General features: G+C 40.3%; 1 protein-coding gene across 5 annotated transcripts in view; it reads left to right on the top strand.

The window, feature by feature from the left end:
• MYO1B (myosin IB) overlaps nucleotides 1-5,731 on the top strand; it is a 165,463-nt gene extending 159,732 nt beyond the window's left edge. For all 5 annotated transcript variants that reach the window (XM_045859193.1, XM_045859359.1, XM_045859445.1 and 2 more), the window contains 2 exons: nucleotides 657-784; nucleotides 5,021-5,731. In XM_045859193.1, coding sequence (XP_045715149.1) covers nucleotides 657-784; nucleotides 5,021-5,144 — 252 coding nt within the window. In that variant the 3' untranslated portion in view covers nucleotides 5,145-5,731. The remainder of the gene's footprint in view (nucleotides 1-656; nucleotides 785-5,020) is intronic.
• The last annotated feature ends 10,651 nt before the right edge of the window (nucleotides 5,732-16,382 follow it).

Genomic DNA, 16,382 nt, shown 5'->3' with positions numbered 1-16,382 from the left:
TAGTTCAACCTATTTTCCCAACTGTGAATCTTAACCTAAGGGGAGCATATCAAATCATAAGACAGTGATTCTGAACCTTGATCACACATTAAAATAGTGCTGATGCTCAGGCCACATCCCCAGTTCAACCACGTCAGTTTGTTGCAATGGGACATGAGCATCCTGTTTTTCAGAAGCTCTCTAGACAGTCCCTTGTGCAGCTGAGGTGGGGAGCCACTGCCTCGGATATTTATTGGAATTGTTCTTGTTCTTGTGTTTTTAACCAAATCACTGAGGAGTTTTTTAGGTTAGGGCAGCTCTTTCAGAATGAGTCTCAGGTTAGGGCAGTGCTTGTCCAACCTGAATATCTAAACAGATCACCCTGGGATCTTGCTGGGAGTTCGTCTTCAGTGGGCCTGCGGCAGGGCCTGCGGGCTTGCGGTGCTTCTGGTTCGTTGAACACCATTGGGCAGCAGGGGCTTAGGTAGCCTTACTGAAGTGCTCTGAGCAAGCCGGAAGAAATAAGTCTTTTGTAATTACTGTTTATTCGGAAGAGTGAACTCCAGTAGTGGATGTTTTAAAGAGACCATAAATACTTTTTCAGCCAAGCCTGTAAAACGTGTACCTCCTAAGCTGCCTTTGCTTGTGATAGTCTGACTCTTGGCTTGTCCTCGCAGGGCTCTGAAGCAGCCAGTAAAGGAGACTTTCTCTTCAGCAGTGACCACCTGATTGAAATGGCCACCAAGCTCTATCGGACGACTCTCAGCCAAACCAAACAGAAGCTCAATATTGAAATTTCTGATGAGTATGTTCATGAATTACTTGAATATGCTTTTTTTGCTTTTAGCTTAGTTGCTTTAGTTAAGCCATCTGATCTCCTTAGTTTATACAACCACAGCTTATTAAGTACCAAGTATGTGTCTGTCCTTTGTTCTAGATGATGGATGGGCAGTGAACAACCAAGGTTCTGCCTTCATGTACCTGACATCCTAGTGGAGGGGAAAAAGAAGCACAAATAAAATAATAAATAGGTGACATGACTTTAGTTAGTGGCAAGTGCTTATGGAGAGGAGGAAATAGGCTAAAGATCAGAGGGTGTTGTTTTTAGTGTGGAGGTCAGGAAGGCCTCTTTTTAGTGACATTGGTGTTGAGACTGGAATCCAGGGAGCAAAACAGGCAACATTCTGGGGACATGCCGTCTGGTATAAGGAGGCAGCAGATGCAAAGACCCTGAGACAGGAGTCAATTTTGTGACAACATCAAATGGTTGGAAAAGACCCTGGAGAGAGGCAGGAGCTTGGCCGCATGGAGCTTGGTAGCTGAGGTGGGGAGCTGAGATTTTACTGAGGATGGTGGAAAGCCACAATAGGTTTTGAGCAAGGGTGTGCCACGATCTGACTTACTCTTTTCAAAGATCACTTTGGCTGCAGTGTGGAAAGTCGCTATAGGGAGGCAAGAGCGGAAGCAGAGAAACTCGTTGGTTTTCTGAGCAGTCTATGGTAAGGATGATGTGGCTTAGGCGAGGGAGTGAGTGGGAGCTTGTGAGAAGTAGTCAGGTTCCAAATGTGGTTCGAAGGAAAACACGAGGCCTTATGAACAGATTGGGTGTGAGGTTTGGGGACTGAACCCAAAGGGTGATACTATTTACCGCAATAGTTGACACTGAGAAAAGAGGGTTTGCGGGGGTGACCAGGTAGGGTTGTATTTGAGATGCATTTATTGTCACATGTTGATAACTGGTACTATAGAATAAGCATTCCCTGTTGACAAGGGTTTAGTAGTGCTAAGACTGCATACATTTGAAATTTGCATTGTTTCCTTTACATTACAGCTCTGATTATAGGGACATTATTTGCAAGCATCCCCCCATTTATTCAGTCTGTGAATATGAGATCATTTGAATGAATTCAAGTTACCATGTTGTTTGATACTTCGTTACTTTTCAGCAAATTGTTTACTAGTTGCTTATGTACTTTTTTGCATTTATAGTAAAAATTTGCACAACTAGATTGTTCAGGAAATGATTTTATTTTCCAACCAAGATTTTGCCAGCCTATTCTATTTTAACTCTTTTGAAAAGTCTTTCTAAATTCACACGCATTCCTACCCCTTGAAGTCAAATGTACTCTCCTTGATGTGTCAGGATTTACAGAACTTTAGTTCATTGTCTGTTCTCATGTTACACCAAGAATGGTGTTTAGATTGGGTGGGAGATTGGCCTTATGTGTACTCTGCATTGGAAATTGCGGTTTGGACTAAATAACTTTTGTTATTGAGTCCTTTCTCATAAAACAAAAAATATTAGGGAAAAAAGATAATAGCTAATTGGGTTCTAGTTAATTATAGTTTTAACCTGATAGAGCCTGTTAGAGCTCTAAACTCCCTTTAGTTGAAATTTTTCATAACTTGGGATGCTGGGCTCCTGTTTTGGTAGGACTGCCAAATCCCACTATCGTGGAAGATTATGTGTGTTTCAGGTGCAGAAGTTTCTCTGTATAGGGATGAAGCAGCCTTGTAGGTGGTCGGCTGGATAATAAGGCAGTATTTACAGAGAAAATCATACCAGCAACCAGGCCACAAAGGATTGCCACCTTTAAGCATTTCCCAAACTGGTGTTCTAAGAACACTGCCTTTGCAAGATGTTAATAATGAAGAAAGTGTTCTCTGGTGCAAATCTACAATCTGTCTCGACTATAGCCCTTCTCAGGGCCTCTGGAGCCTTGCTGCACACTATGACTCCCCTGAGGGGCTCCAGGGAAGCGCGTGTTCCTCAAAGGGAGCAGCCACAGAAGCCCTCCAGTGGCTCTCCCAGCTCGTGTTTGCTGCACCTGCAGAACAGTGATGGGAAAGTTTGCCTCTGGGCTTCAGGGACCCTGCCGTGTCCCAGAGATGGTGTGATGTTCTGGATGTGTAAGCGTGATTTGCACTGTGTGGCCATGTGAAGAAAACAACATTCAGTAGCATTTACAAACCAGCCCAAAACACTGTTCCTTCTCTGATTGATAAATTATTGGCTGGTCTCATACAAATAAAACAGCTGATGCAACCTGGTACAGCAGCTGTGGCCCCTTTCCCAGGCAGCGCGGACACCTCGTGGCAAAGTTCCCATGTAGCCTCTGTTTCATAACCCATGAGCACTCTTAAGCAGGGATTATATAATTGTTTTGAAAAGCACCTTAAATTTAAACAAAATTTTATAAAGTCATGGGCAGGGGTGTCCATGATGTATAGTTTCCAGCCCTAAATGTCGTTGGTCCATTTTATTGCCAGCGCAATGAACAGCCTGTGGTTCAGTGCCCAAACCTTCCTCAGTGGAGCCTTTTCAGAATCAGAAGTCGGTCTTCCAACAAACCCAGTGTCCCTAGTTGTTATGGATAAACAGGGGCAGAGTCAAAGTCCTCTTTATTCCTTTGAAGGGTTTTAAAATGCACGCTTGGAGAGAACATTGAATTCATCATCTCAACTGCTGTCATTCCCAGTTCTTAAACTTCCAGACTGTTCAAACTGTAAATGGTTGCATTTTTTGGACATTGAATAAGAGGTGTAGTATTTCACATTATTTCTAGCATGAAACATGAACATGGAATATGAACGTGGAGATAGTTACATGCTAAAATTATTGGGGAAAGAGCTCCCTATACATTAGTTATACTGCAAGTGGTCTTTTAACTTTAAAATGTAAAAGTATTTGATTTTTTTAAATGTGTGTATTTGCATTAAGCATGAGAGAGTTTTTTTTTCTGTGACACACATAGATAAAAGTGTACGTGCCAGATCTCAGAGAGGCGAATTGGGAACTAGAGCTCTTTTCAGTGTTTTCAAGTCAGAAAAAAACCCCAGCCCATTTGAAAGCTAAGAAATACTATCGCTTTAAAACGACTGATGAATCAGAAACTCATGTGTCGCATTTTACGTCAGTAGGCATTTGCCAAATGTGGGCTACTTAGACCTTGAAACTGAGACTAATGTGTGCAGAGAAGGGCTATTTCCATCTTTGCTGTTGTCATGCATGCCAGCGAGCATGTGATGCCACGTGGTTGTTGGAGTAACTCATGTAGTTATATTCCACTAAACCAGAAAAGTGTTCCCTGAGAAGCATACTGTAAACGTGGTGACATTACCCTGATTCCGAGGGTGGGGAGAAAAGAGCAGTGGTTTGGCTGTGGGACCCATGAGGTTCTGGTCCAGCATGTCGCTCTCAAATATCCCTGGAGACACCGTTTCCAGGGCAGGGACCTCGTGTTACACATCTGGTGTTCCTCACAGCACCCAGCCCAGGGGCAGCCGGTGGTGTGTTTGTGTAGGAAAGTGTGGACAGGCGCTTGACCCTTGACGACGTGTGAGAGGGAAGGTGTGGCCTGCACACTGCTTCCCACGGTTGCCACATGCGCCACCGGTGGGACAGGAAGCGGCTTCCCGTGCCCACTGATGGACTGTTCAAAATTGTATGATTTACATGTGTTTTAAATGGGTATTAGAAATGTAAGTGGCACATCAAACTCGTGATTTTATCATTGTCATTCTGTAGTACACCACTGCTTTCAAGCATGTATTTATTTAGGCTAGAAATAATGGTTAGCATAATGTATAGATATGGCCAAAATTGTGTAGGACATATATGAAGAACCAAAGTTTAGAAACCACAGTCTGTAGGCCCTCCAGACTGTTTCTTTTTCTGAGAATCTTTTATTTTATTTTCTCATTTTGTTGGTGATTTAATAGAACCCCTTCCCCAGTTTATATTTTTGCTCTGCAGAAATGGAGAAAAATGGAAAAATAGCATGTTGGTCTTCCATTTGAAACATGGAAACAAGTATTCTTAACCCTTCTGACCTTACAGGAATGTGAGGAGTTAATGAACTTCAGATTCCTGAAGACTAAATGATGACTGCTGGAAGTTGAATACCTGATGACGTGATACGTGCATAGAAGGGCCAGTGCGAAGGGCGAATACTCTGTCCGCTAAGAAACAGAAGCTAAATGTTGCGTAAGCATCAGCTGTTTTGTGTATACTTTCATTTGTCTTGCTTTTCTCTCCTAGGTTCCTGGTGCAGTTCAGACAGGACAAAGTATGTGTGAAGTTTATTCAGGGCAGCCAGAAAAATGGGAGTGTCCCAACGTGCAAACGAAAAAACAACCGTCTCCTGGAAGTCGCTGTTCCTTAACCAGTGCCTCGCTCCTCTCTGCTTTCATGGACTTGTTTCTTTGTAATAGTGCAATTTGGTTTTGTTTTGTTCTGTTTGGGGTTCATTGTATGTTTGGGAATTGTCAAAGGCTAATACCATTAGAGTCCCTTGGCAAAATAAAAATATTTGACTAATCAATTTTTATTATTGGAATAGTTTTAACCCTCGAAGTGCACATTCTGTGCACAGTCCTGGGAGAGGATTGTAGACACTAACAGTGTCCATGCCATGTCATTACGTGTTCTTTGTTTAGTCATCATGTTAGTACTGTGTACCCTAAATCAACATACTACTCACAAGTCATTAATACATCTAAGCATAGGAAACAATCTTAAAAGATAGTGCATTCACTCATCCAGTATTTATTGAATGCCTGCTCTGTGCTAGGCACTGTGCTAGATGGTATGAAAAGTTATTAGGATTTGTTTTGTAATTGTTTTTAAGGCCATTGTGTTCTGGCTGATTTGTGCTGGCTTTGCTAGGGCTAGGAGAGTTTGAGGATGTTGAGACCAAAACAGTTACTGTTAGGATGGACAGTGTGGTTACAGATCCTGCCGTGTGGCCTTGCCAATGTGGACTTCAGGATGGGCTGGTCCTCGGAAGGAGAAACACCTGACTGGGTAAAATGCCTCCACGTGCCCATTTGAAGAGAGAAAGTTGACATTTGAACAGGACTTTTGACTTGTTTAGATCTCTTGTGATTCCTTAGAAAACAGAGTCATTCTTATTTTAGAAAAAATGACAGAAACAGTCCAGTAAGATTATATTTTCTGTTTCTGATAAACATCATATATGATCCTGCATATGCTAATATACGCAGTGTTGTTTTCACACCAATTTGAGTAAAGATTTTAAACAGCTCATGCATTGGAGAGCTGAAGGCCTTTCAGATTGGGGCAAACATTCTATATGATGTGCAATAAACATCCAAGACATTTTCTGAAAGTTTTATTTATAATATACATTTTGTATGAGAGATGATTGGTACAGGCTACATATTTTAATCAAGGATCAAAATTGTGTTAAATTTCAGGAACTTTTTTTTCAAATTTACCATAAGGATTAGTTTTGGAAGCTACATTTTAAACTTTGAAATCAAACTGTTTCGTATTTGGGAGGATAATGTATATACAATGGTGTGATAAACAATAAAACTGTTCTACTTTGGTGCCATGCCCTGCATCACAGCTGTATCTTTGTGTTTAGAGGTGCTTTCCTATGTGTGTGTCAATGTACTGTCACACAGAAAGGCTTTCGATCCAACATTTTATGTTCTCTGTGTCATTGAATTTCACTTATCTTTTATAAACCAGAAATGTTTATTGAAAGTATTTTCTGGGGATTTTCTTTTCATTTTTGTACTTAAAAATATTGCTTCCATAAAGTAATTCTCAGAGGCCTTTGTGTTCTTTGGTCCCAAGAAAGGAGACAATTACTTCCCCTCAGTCTTCTCCAACGCGTACCTCAAGTGGGAGATCGATGATTCCTGAAATTGGTGAGGAGACATTTGGACCTGAGAGATGTTTTATATTTCATTTTATTTTTATTGAGTTTCTTGGGGTGACATTGGTTAATAAAATTATATAGGAGTCTGGTGGGCAATTCAAAATACGTTGCCTGTGTATGGTATTGTGCATTTACCACCCAAGTCAAGCCTCCTTCCATCACCATTTATCCCCCACTTTACCCTCCTCTACTCTCCCCACCCCCTTTCCCTCTGGTAATCACCATGCTGTTGTCTGTGTTGATGAGGTTTTTTGATTGTTTGTTTGTTTGTTTGCTTAATCCCTTCACCTTTCTCACCTTTCCCCTCTGATACCTGTCAGTCTGTTCTCTGTATCTGTGGGTCTGTTTTGTTTGTTAATTTATTTTGTATATTAGATGCCACATTTTTGTAAAGAGTGGTTTTACAAATATTTAATATATTCACATTGTTCAAAGAACAAATAAGTATAAAAAGATATAAGCTCTTCATGTCATCAGTCACCCATTTGGTCAGTTCTCATGTCCCCCCATAAGTTAACTTTTGTTTTCAGTTGCTTTTGCATTACTTTTAGCATACAAGAGGAAATAAAAATATGGATTGTTACCTCTTCTATTTAGCAAACCAAAGCTAATATATTACAGGCATTGTTCTTTGCCTTTTTCAGTCTTCATTCTTTCTACAGGGGCATAGTGCCCTGTCGTATGCATGCACTATCATGTATTTATCCAGTCCGCAGTGATCATCACTGGGTTGCTTCCTGAAGGGAAGTGTAAGTCCAGGATAGAGAGGACCAATGGTTCAGGGGTCTACTTGTTAAATTTCCCAAATACTTTATTTGCAGATGGTGCATTATGATGATTAGCAATAATAGAAGTTATAATCATGTGTATCTTTATAAAGTAGTTTTAAAAGAGAATGCTTTTGCATATACATACATTACTGAAGTGTTTAATAATGTCTGGTCATGAAATTCATTGTAGGTGGGTTATGACTAGACTTGGTGGAAAAGGCTTTCTGAACTTTAGCAAGAAAACTTCCCTATATGTCAGGGTGAAATCTGCCTCCTTAGAGCTCCCTAAACTAAGCTGGCCAGTGGGGGAGAGCGCCCTTAATGCAGTTGGAGTGAGAATTCCTAGTGCTTTCAATATGTGTAGTGATGCCTCCTTTCTTTTCCAGAGGGAACATCCTAGCAATTGAGGAACATGTAATTGCTGAGAGCAATTATTTAGAGATTTTCAGCTCAGAAATGAAATATTAAACCTTGGTTTTCAATCTTGAGGTTAGAGTTGACTGCCCTTCAGAGGAGTGTCAATCACTTTTCTGTTGGAAGCCCTTTACGCTCACCACTGGGGAAAGCAGTGGTAACTTGACCTCCCTGAAAATGAGGAGAGGCCCCACACCCCAGGTTACCCCTGTAAGAACAATATTTCCCAAAATGTCACCAAGGCAATCTAGATCAAAATTGCAAAGAAAACTTGTATTAACAAAACAAAAAATGCAGATTCCTAGGCTGTACTTCATCCCAACAGAATCAGAGTCGCTGGAATACAGTGTGAAAGTAGGCACTTCAAAGAAAATCTCCAGGTGATGGGCACATTACAGTTTAAAAGCTGTCCCCCCAAAATGCTAGAACTTCTCTGCAGATACACACAGCCATCTGTCTGAACGAGTCTTCTAGAAAGTGATTCTGATGCGTACCCAAGTGTGACAACCACTGGCCGAGTGCCTCGGGCTGCACATGGCATTGTTGGCTGCACCTGCCAGTGCTCCCTGCCCAGCCACACTGCCTGGCTGGAGGTCACCGACAAACTGTAGCACCGCTCCGCTGTAGCAGGCAAGCAATCAGTACTTCTTAATCTTTGAGTTCCTGTCACTGCCCTGCAATGGAGAATTAAAGTATTGGTAGCTCTTCAGTTATACACACTTAAACTCTTGATTTTGACTTCATCTATTACTACAGGGCAAAAAAGGAACATGGGAAAGTTACTCTCTTAATAGACTGGTTACTGTTTTGTGTTTCACCCTTTTGGAATAATAACTTGGACCCAATACTTAGACCTTCAGCTCAAGTTTCAATACCTTTGCTGACACCCCAAGAGTTGCAGGGTGTGTCTGTAATGGCAAAGCACCAGGCCAAGAATTGTGAAAATCATAGGCACAATCCTCAACATTGAGGATGTGGCTGAAATCTAAAAGAATAAATGGCTTTCTTATTTTGCTGCCATTGGAATCAATAGGCTGAGTGAGAACTCCTAAGTTCATGTAATTGAGTATAATTATGATAAGTAGAGAGTGGTTTAAAATTCTTTCAGGCTGATAATGAACAACAGTGTTTTGGTCTTTTTATATGCTATTTTTCGTAGTTAAGGCAGTTAGGTTCTAAGATACTCAAATAACAAGCACTCTAAATTGGTGCATGTTGCCAGGGAAGGAGTTAGTAAATGTCTTCATGTGTCTACTACGTTTTTTCCAAAAGTCACTGTAGTAATAAACGCCTTTGTTTTTAAGCCGGGCATTTTTTCTGGTATACTGCAGTGCTCACACGTGGGTGAAGCAGGGTGGAAGGGAAGAGAGCGGGCAGCCATGTCGCTCGTCCTGGTGAGAAAACAGCTGTGAGTTTTCTCTGTCCCCTAGAAGACTGTGTGCTGACGAGTTAATATGTTATCATTGGAGGGGTTCTTTCTTTGGACCGTTTGGAAGATTTCACTGGGCGCCCTCTCATTCCCAGCTTCTGGTTAGCCAGTGGTTGGGAAGCCGAGGCCTGGACAAGCTGGCACTTGCTTTCTGGTCTCATCTGCTTCTACTCCAATAGCCACTTCATAGAAAATTAATTGGTTTTGAGTTGGTTTCCTCCAAATTGTGGAATTGTTTGCCTCACTCTCTTTGGTTTGGAGATCATTTTCAAAATCTGGAGTTCATTATAGTATATAGCATAAGCCACAGCCTCTTCCTTGTTAATTTTTTTTTATTGCTGGCAAGATAGCCAGGTCCCCTCTGCTCAGTTTCATAAAATTCAACAAAAGTCAACTTTGTAACTAGGGAAAATAATCTGAGCTTCTCAGGGTTTAAGGAGGAAACTGGGAAGAGAATTTAATACCATATTTACCCAAAGGCCTTACGGTACTTCGAAAGAAACAGCCCAACCAGCCATTTTATCATTTTACTTATTTTTAAATGTTTGTGATCCAGTTTTGAGATACAGTTGCCATGTAACATTGTATTAGGTTTAGGTGAACAACAGTGATTTGGTATGTGTGTTTTATGAAATGATTATGACAATAAGTAGTTAATACCCATCACCTCACATACTTTCAGTTTTTTATTGTGATGAGAACTTCTAGGATTACTTTAGATCATTTCTTATTTTATGCTCAACTTTCCTTTTTTTCCTTCTCATTTTTTCTGTAGTCCAGTTTACCAATTCTTCCCTATGGTTAGTACTTTTTGTTTCCTCTTGAAGAAGTTGTTTACCCCAGGTTATGGAGGTATTTACCCATGATTTCATTTAGGAGCTTTATTTTAGCTCTTTTGTCTACTGGAATTGATATTTTTTGGAATGTTGTAAAGTAAGGAGTCAAAATTAATTTCTTCCATAAGGATATCCATGGACCCAGTACCCTTTATCGGAAAGGCCGCCGTGCCCTGCACACTGTTTCTAGATTCTCCTCTGTTAAATTATTGATCTGTGTGATTACTAAACTGTTCGTGATTACAGCCTTTTAGCATGTTGGCATAGTTATTTAGAAGAAAGATTTATAACTTTCAGAGCTTCTACACTCTTGTGATAGGAGGGGGAAAGCATTAAAACTAATAAATGCACATTTTCGGTACTGGGAATAGTGATAGTTCATCAGAGTTCTAAAAATATGAACATAAAATCAGCCCTTTCCTTTAGCCATGGGGACATGGGCACAGGAGTTCTGATGGGATCATATGGGGGAAAATATTAAATGTTTCCTTGACATAAATTAACAACTTCTAATTTCATGTGATATTTTGGTTTTCCATTGACTCAGTGGGTTCTGTATTACTAATTACCCCCATTTTAAGTTTTCCCTTAAGTCTTCATACAATGGCTACCTTATATGAGTGCATTTGAATATTTTGTTTTTAGGTAAAACTGTTTCCCTCTCAGATTTGGTTTCTTTGGTGGTGAGAAAACTGATGACTCTCCTAATTCTTTAACAGTCTTTAACAATATTTTTACAATCCTTTACAACTGGTCATCTTGTGCAATGATAAGAGTTAGTGGATGAGGCCAGATGGTTCTAGAAATGGAGTCCACATCTTTGGCTTCTCTGGTACTCCCACACTTTCTTGTTAATTAAAAAAATATATTATTTCTAAATCATTTCCGAGTAATCACCCAAAACATTCTCTTGTGTGCAGTTCTGAGCTAGTTAAATCCAGAATTGCCTTTTCTAAAATTATCACTGCAAACTCAGCTTTCCTGAAGTTGAGATTTTAATTTAAGAGGAACAGTACCAAGAAGGCATTTAATTGCAAATTTTCGGTAGCATTAAATGCAAACACGTTTTTTTTTTCCATGAGAGGAGCAAAGTGTAGGCAAAGGAAAACATTTAACATTTATTTTTTATGCTACAATAATAATTGCCTGGAAAAGTACACATCTTCAAGTCAAGTAGGAAATAAGTTTGCATCAGTGTGAGCTCACACAGCACGGAGAGGGGTAGAGTTGTTGAGACATCACATAGCAGAAAAGAAAGTTTTTCCTACACTTAGAAACCTGAAAGTGGTCCTTCAGCTACAAACTTACCTTTTCCTTTTTTCAGTAATGATGTGTCTGGTGATACTGCCATCCTATTGGTCCTTAAATCCTGACTCGTAAATGGGGAGAGTCTCATATTTAAGCAGAGTAATCATCAAGACTCCTTTTCCTTGTTATAACCCCTAAAAATGACCTGAACATGAATTTCCTAAAGTTTGAAAAGAGCTTTTAAAATAGAAGCTCATAGAAGTTAGGACTATCTATTAGGTAGGACTCAGTACTATTTATTCAATTGAAACTACCTAATACTTTCTGATAAGAGAAAATCAGTAAGTTTCTATTCAGATGATACCAACACAACATTTTTTTATCCTCACATGAAGACATTTTTTTAAATTGCTTTGTAGAGAAAGGAAGGAAGAGAGAGAAACATTGGTGTGAGACAAGCCTCAACTGCTTGCCTCCCATACATGCTCGGACGGGGGGTTGCAGGTGCTGGGAACTGGGACCAACCCTACAACCTAGGTATATGCCCTGATGACTGCAAATGTACCCACACCCTTTCAGTTATGGGATGACGCTCCAACCAACTGAGCCACACCAGCCAGGGCCAAGCCAGCAATTTTGAGAATCAAGTTCAAAAAAGGTTTGCAAGTTTAATCAGCATTATTTTGAGTGTTTGGGTAATTGTAAACAAAAATGAAAAGGGAGATGTTCATGGGTATCTCAGTGTTTACTTTCGTTGGAAAACACCTTCACTTTACAGTAGCCTTGAATGAAAACAGGGCAACAGTTTTTGTGTCTGGGAATTGTTGTGGACAGACTTGGCCCGAGGTAAGATAGAGATCCAGGAAACGGCAATAGTTGGATTATAGTCTTTCCGATCATTCTGGAGGCTGTTTCATAACAGCTGTCTTTACTTCCTTGCACAAGTTGGACTTGAATCTGAAAAATAAATGGGGTCTGGTAACATTAAATGAAAAGTACTTAGAGATTGTTGCTGAAAAATTATAAAAGGGGAAGGAAATCCACCCACCAATTTGTTCTTTCTGCTAGGAAAAAAAAAAAAAGCCTTGCAGATGAAGAGGCCTCATGTGGTGTCTTGAACTGCCCCAAACCATACCAGACACATGACGTTCGTTTGAAAGACTTTACTTCACAAATGTGGCTTGAGATGTATAGAAACAGACATACCATTCCTATCCCTGTCTAAAAATGCCATGTCTGATGGGTACATGTGGCCAATCGAGACGATGGGTACAGGTCTGCTAACCTCATCCTTACTGCTCAGAAGCCATTAGTCACATGGCTGCCACTTACCCTTCAGACAGACCCATCTTGAATACTGCACCTTTGGGACAGCCATTTCAGGATTTCAGTATATTTTCTGTTGAGACAGTGCACAATGTGAACTGCTTTATATTGAGGGTAGAAGTCAAATCCTTCCAATTTTGCCATTGAGTCCTATTATGATGTGGTCAAGTCATGTATTTTGCAACTTTCCAATAATTGCATCAGCATTTGTTCTTTTCCCAGAACTAGTAAAATGCCTTTACACCAATATCAGACCCCAATTTTGCTCTTAGACTTTATCTCAACTAGTCTTGCCAAATCTGTATAATTAGACAAAAATGCCAGTCCGTATCTTGGGAGAAAGCCCACACTGTCGTTCACATGAAGCCACATTGAGAGTGCCTCAAACATCGCCACCGTGATTTGGAATGTGGATGCTGAAGATAAAAAGTGTTAATGAAGGAAAAACATCTTTCTACTCTTGCCTAAAAATAAGGCAATTTTCTCTTTATACAATGAGATTTCAGGAATATCAGTGAAATAATAGTTTGTCTCTGTCATCTAGTTGGGTGGGTCAACATTTTCTAGTATGAAGACACTTGCTACCTTTTTTGTGAACAACTGGGTGATGGTGGTTATGCTTGTAGCATCTTTTGATTGGGCAATTACATAATTTTTATAAGTTCATGACTTGAATAAATTTGCATTTAATCATAGCACAACTCAACACATTTGCAAAATGAAATCTTACATGTTCGTAATCACTGATATAGTCAGTAAGGCTTGGTGTATGTGGACTGACTAATGGACCTTTTGCAAAACGTCCAAAGTTTGGGAATTGCCAATCTGTATCCTCTCATTTCTTCTCTTCATAGATAAGAAAAATCAGGGCTCGGAGAGTTTCAGTGATTGGTCCAAGGTTTCATGGTCTGTGGCAGGGCTAGAATGCAATCCATGTTCTGATGTTCCTCTCCTCACCACAGGCTCCCTCAGGAGGATTAGGAAAAAATGTCCAAATTTGAACTTTCATTTATGAATTTACAGTGGTAGATATTAATGGGAGATGCCACGATACAAAAAAACTGAAGAGGGGACCTCAATATAAAAGTTAAAATTGGCAGTGCCCAGCACTTAGTAATTGTTCAGTAAATAGAGCAGTTAGAAACAAACACAACTTCTTTCTCCTATTTAACCCTCTTCTCTTCCTGAGCATTCCAGTTTCCTTAAACGTGAAGGTTTCACTGTCCTTGTTCACTTGAGTTATACAATTGAGTGTTCAAGCCTGCTTTTCCCGAATATATTTACAATAATTCAATTCCCACCTCCGTCCATTCTCCCCACCACCCATAACTAAATAATAACTTCACGGGACTTAAGCATACCTGTGAACCATCCCTCTGGCAGTAAATGGGCAGAAGCAGATGGAGTATTCTTATTTTCCAGACAAAATTTCAGAAAGAAACTTTCTCTCTTGCAGTTCCAAGGAAAGTAACATTGATATGAACAATTAAGTAAGTTTTCCCTTGATCTTCTGCCATTCTTTCTGGTATCATAGGAGCAATCTCTAAGCTACTTAAGATGTAGATTCCAAAACCAAACTATATCTTTAATATCATTAGTATAAAGCATCCTGAAGCTAGCACACAGATTTTGGAAACAAATTGCAGCCCATGTCCCTGACGTATCACGTGCCTCCCACTGAACTCAATTTCTGTGGAAGAGCTGATAGAGGTGCCTGAAGAAGGGTGCTTTGTGTCAGGTGGAGCTGGGCGCTAATTCAGATAGTTCTTTCCTGGACTCGAACTTCAGACAAGTCGAGGTTTACTCTTGGTTTCCCTTAAAGGGAAGAGGAGAGAACAGATACCCTCAGCTGCTTGAAAAAGACATGACACCCAGGTATTTTATCTCTTAGGAAAAATTGTTTTAAACTTATTTGATAGTGACCATGTATAAAGTAATAGTATTTACCCATATCTTGCATTATAATGCACACCTTTTTGCCCAAATTTTTTAGGGAACATAAGGATGCACATTATACATGGGTGTAATGATTACATACCACTCGTATAATAATCCTGTGTATAGTGGGCACAAAAACGTGGGTGTGCATTTACATGGTAAAATAAGGTAAGTCTGTATGAGACTGGGCACTTCAGGGGGATTTTATTGTTTGTTTGTTTTTTTAAAGAACAATTGTGGCTGCTTGCAACACACCATTCATTTAAAAGGAAGGATCAGGAAAGCAGATCGAGTTTCATGAGGCTGAAGCAAACCAATGCCTGCAACCTCTGATAAACTAGTAATAATGGGTATTTGTACCGATTTGCACTGCTTAGCCTTGGGGGTCCTAACATCCTTTATCTTTTAGGAAGAGCCTTTGAGAGCAGATTGGAGGTTCCTTTTAGAGTCAGCTTCAGTAGATCTTAATCCTGGTTTATAAACACACACAGTCCAGGGCTTCTGCGGCACACACCGGCTCATGTTTGTTTTCTAAGGACAGACCCTCACTAACACTCATTTTACCCTGTTCCTCTTCTTGCTTGTCTCAACTTCCTAACTCCTGCGTCTCTCAGTCTCCTCAGGACAAGAGCAAAGCAAGAGCCCTAATTATTGGCATTGGAGTTTGGCCCTGAAGCAATCCTGGGATATCTGAGGATTGCTCACAATTTTCCCATAAGAAATTAGTAAGTCAAAATTAGTAATTTTGAGAAGTGGATAATAAATGGTTGAAGATTAAAGTGTACAGAGCAAAATGTGTTCATAGATGAACATTTGAGTGGAAAGTTCCTGCATGGGATGTCAGCCCTAACTTCACCCTGGCTCTCTTCTGAAGCAACTCTGAAGAAGTCCATGCTCTTCCACACGACAGCAGCACCATGCCCTCATTTAAAAAGTGGAGGTTCGACACCCTGTGTTTCTTCACCTGCGCGGTACGAGCCCGGCCCTAGGTACCCTGCATGTAAGGAGGATGGCAGCGCTCTGAACCTGCAGCCCCAGAGCCACGCCCCTCGCTCTTCAGAGGGACAGTCTGGCCTTCTCCACTTTGGGAGGAGCTGGCCTGTTTGAAGCCGCTTCTAGTGAGAGGCAAATCAGAAACACAAGCTATTGGAACGATTTTCAAATGATGACAAACGAAATTTACAAGAATGGTAAAGTTTTCAGAACATGCCTAAGACTTATGTTGGTATTATCCCAAGGGGGATGGATTTTGTCTCTAAGTATGTTCTGTATAGCACATGTCTTCTTTGAAAAAGAAGTAAGCTATCACTTGCTCTGTTGCCCCCATCTTATTTTCTAGACGCTCCAATTAAATAATTGTTACAGAAGGAAATTAGAATTATGTGGTCAGATATGTCTTCTACAAACACAAACAGCTACAGCTTTGAAAATATTTTTTCAACTACCCAAGTAGGGATTAAGAGAACAGTGGTTTCAGCATCTTAAATGTGTCCTTCAGCACTTGGTGTGAGTGACAGCCAATAGAGTAGAGACAGCCTGGCAGCCTGCTGCCTGAGCTCCAAATGGCTCTTGAACCTACACAGCTGGTGCTTTGGACCATAAAGGGAAGTAATTGCATCTGCAGAGTTTAATTTATGCTTCATTTAAGATTTGTAGGCAATAGCTTACTACTGTTTCCCTTTAAATCCATGGGGCTCAGATGCTAAAGCAGCTAACTATATATACTCCTACGCCTTCTATTTCTGACACT

Source organism: Phyllostomus hastatus, unplaced genomic scaffold, assembly GCF_019186645.2.
Source record: "Phyllostomus hastatus isolate PE091 unplaced genomic scaffold, TTU_PhHast_1.1 phas_contig_1, whole genome shotgun sequence".
NCBI lineage: Eukaryota > Metazoa > Chordata > Mammalia > Chiroptera > Phyllostomidae > Phyllostomus > Phyllostomus hastatus.
The sequence above is the reverse complement of the archived record's forward strand: the minus strand, read 5'-3'. Positions and strand labels throughout refer to the sequence as shown.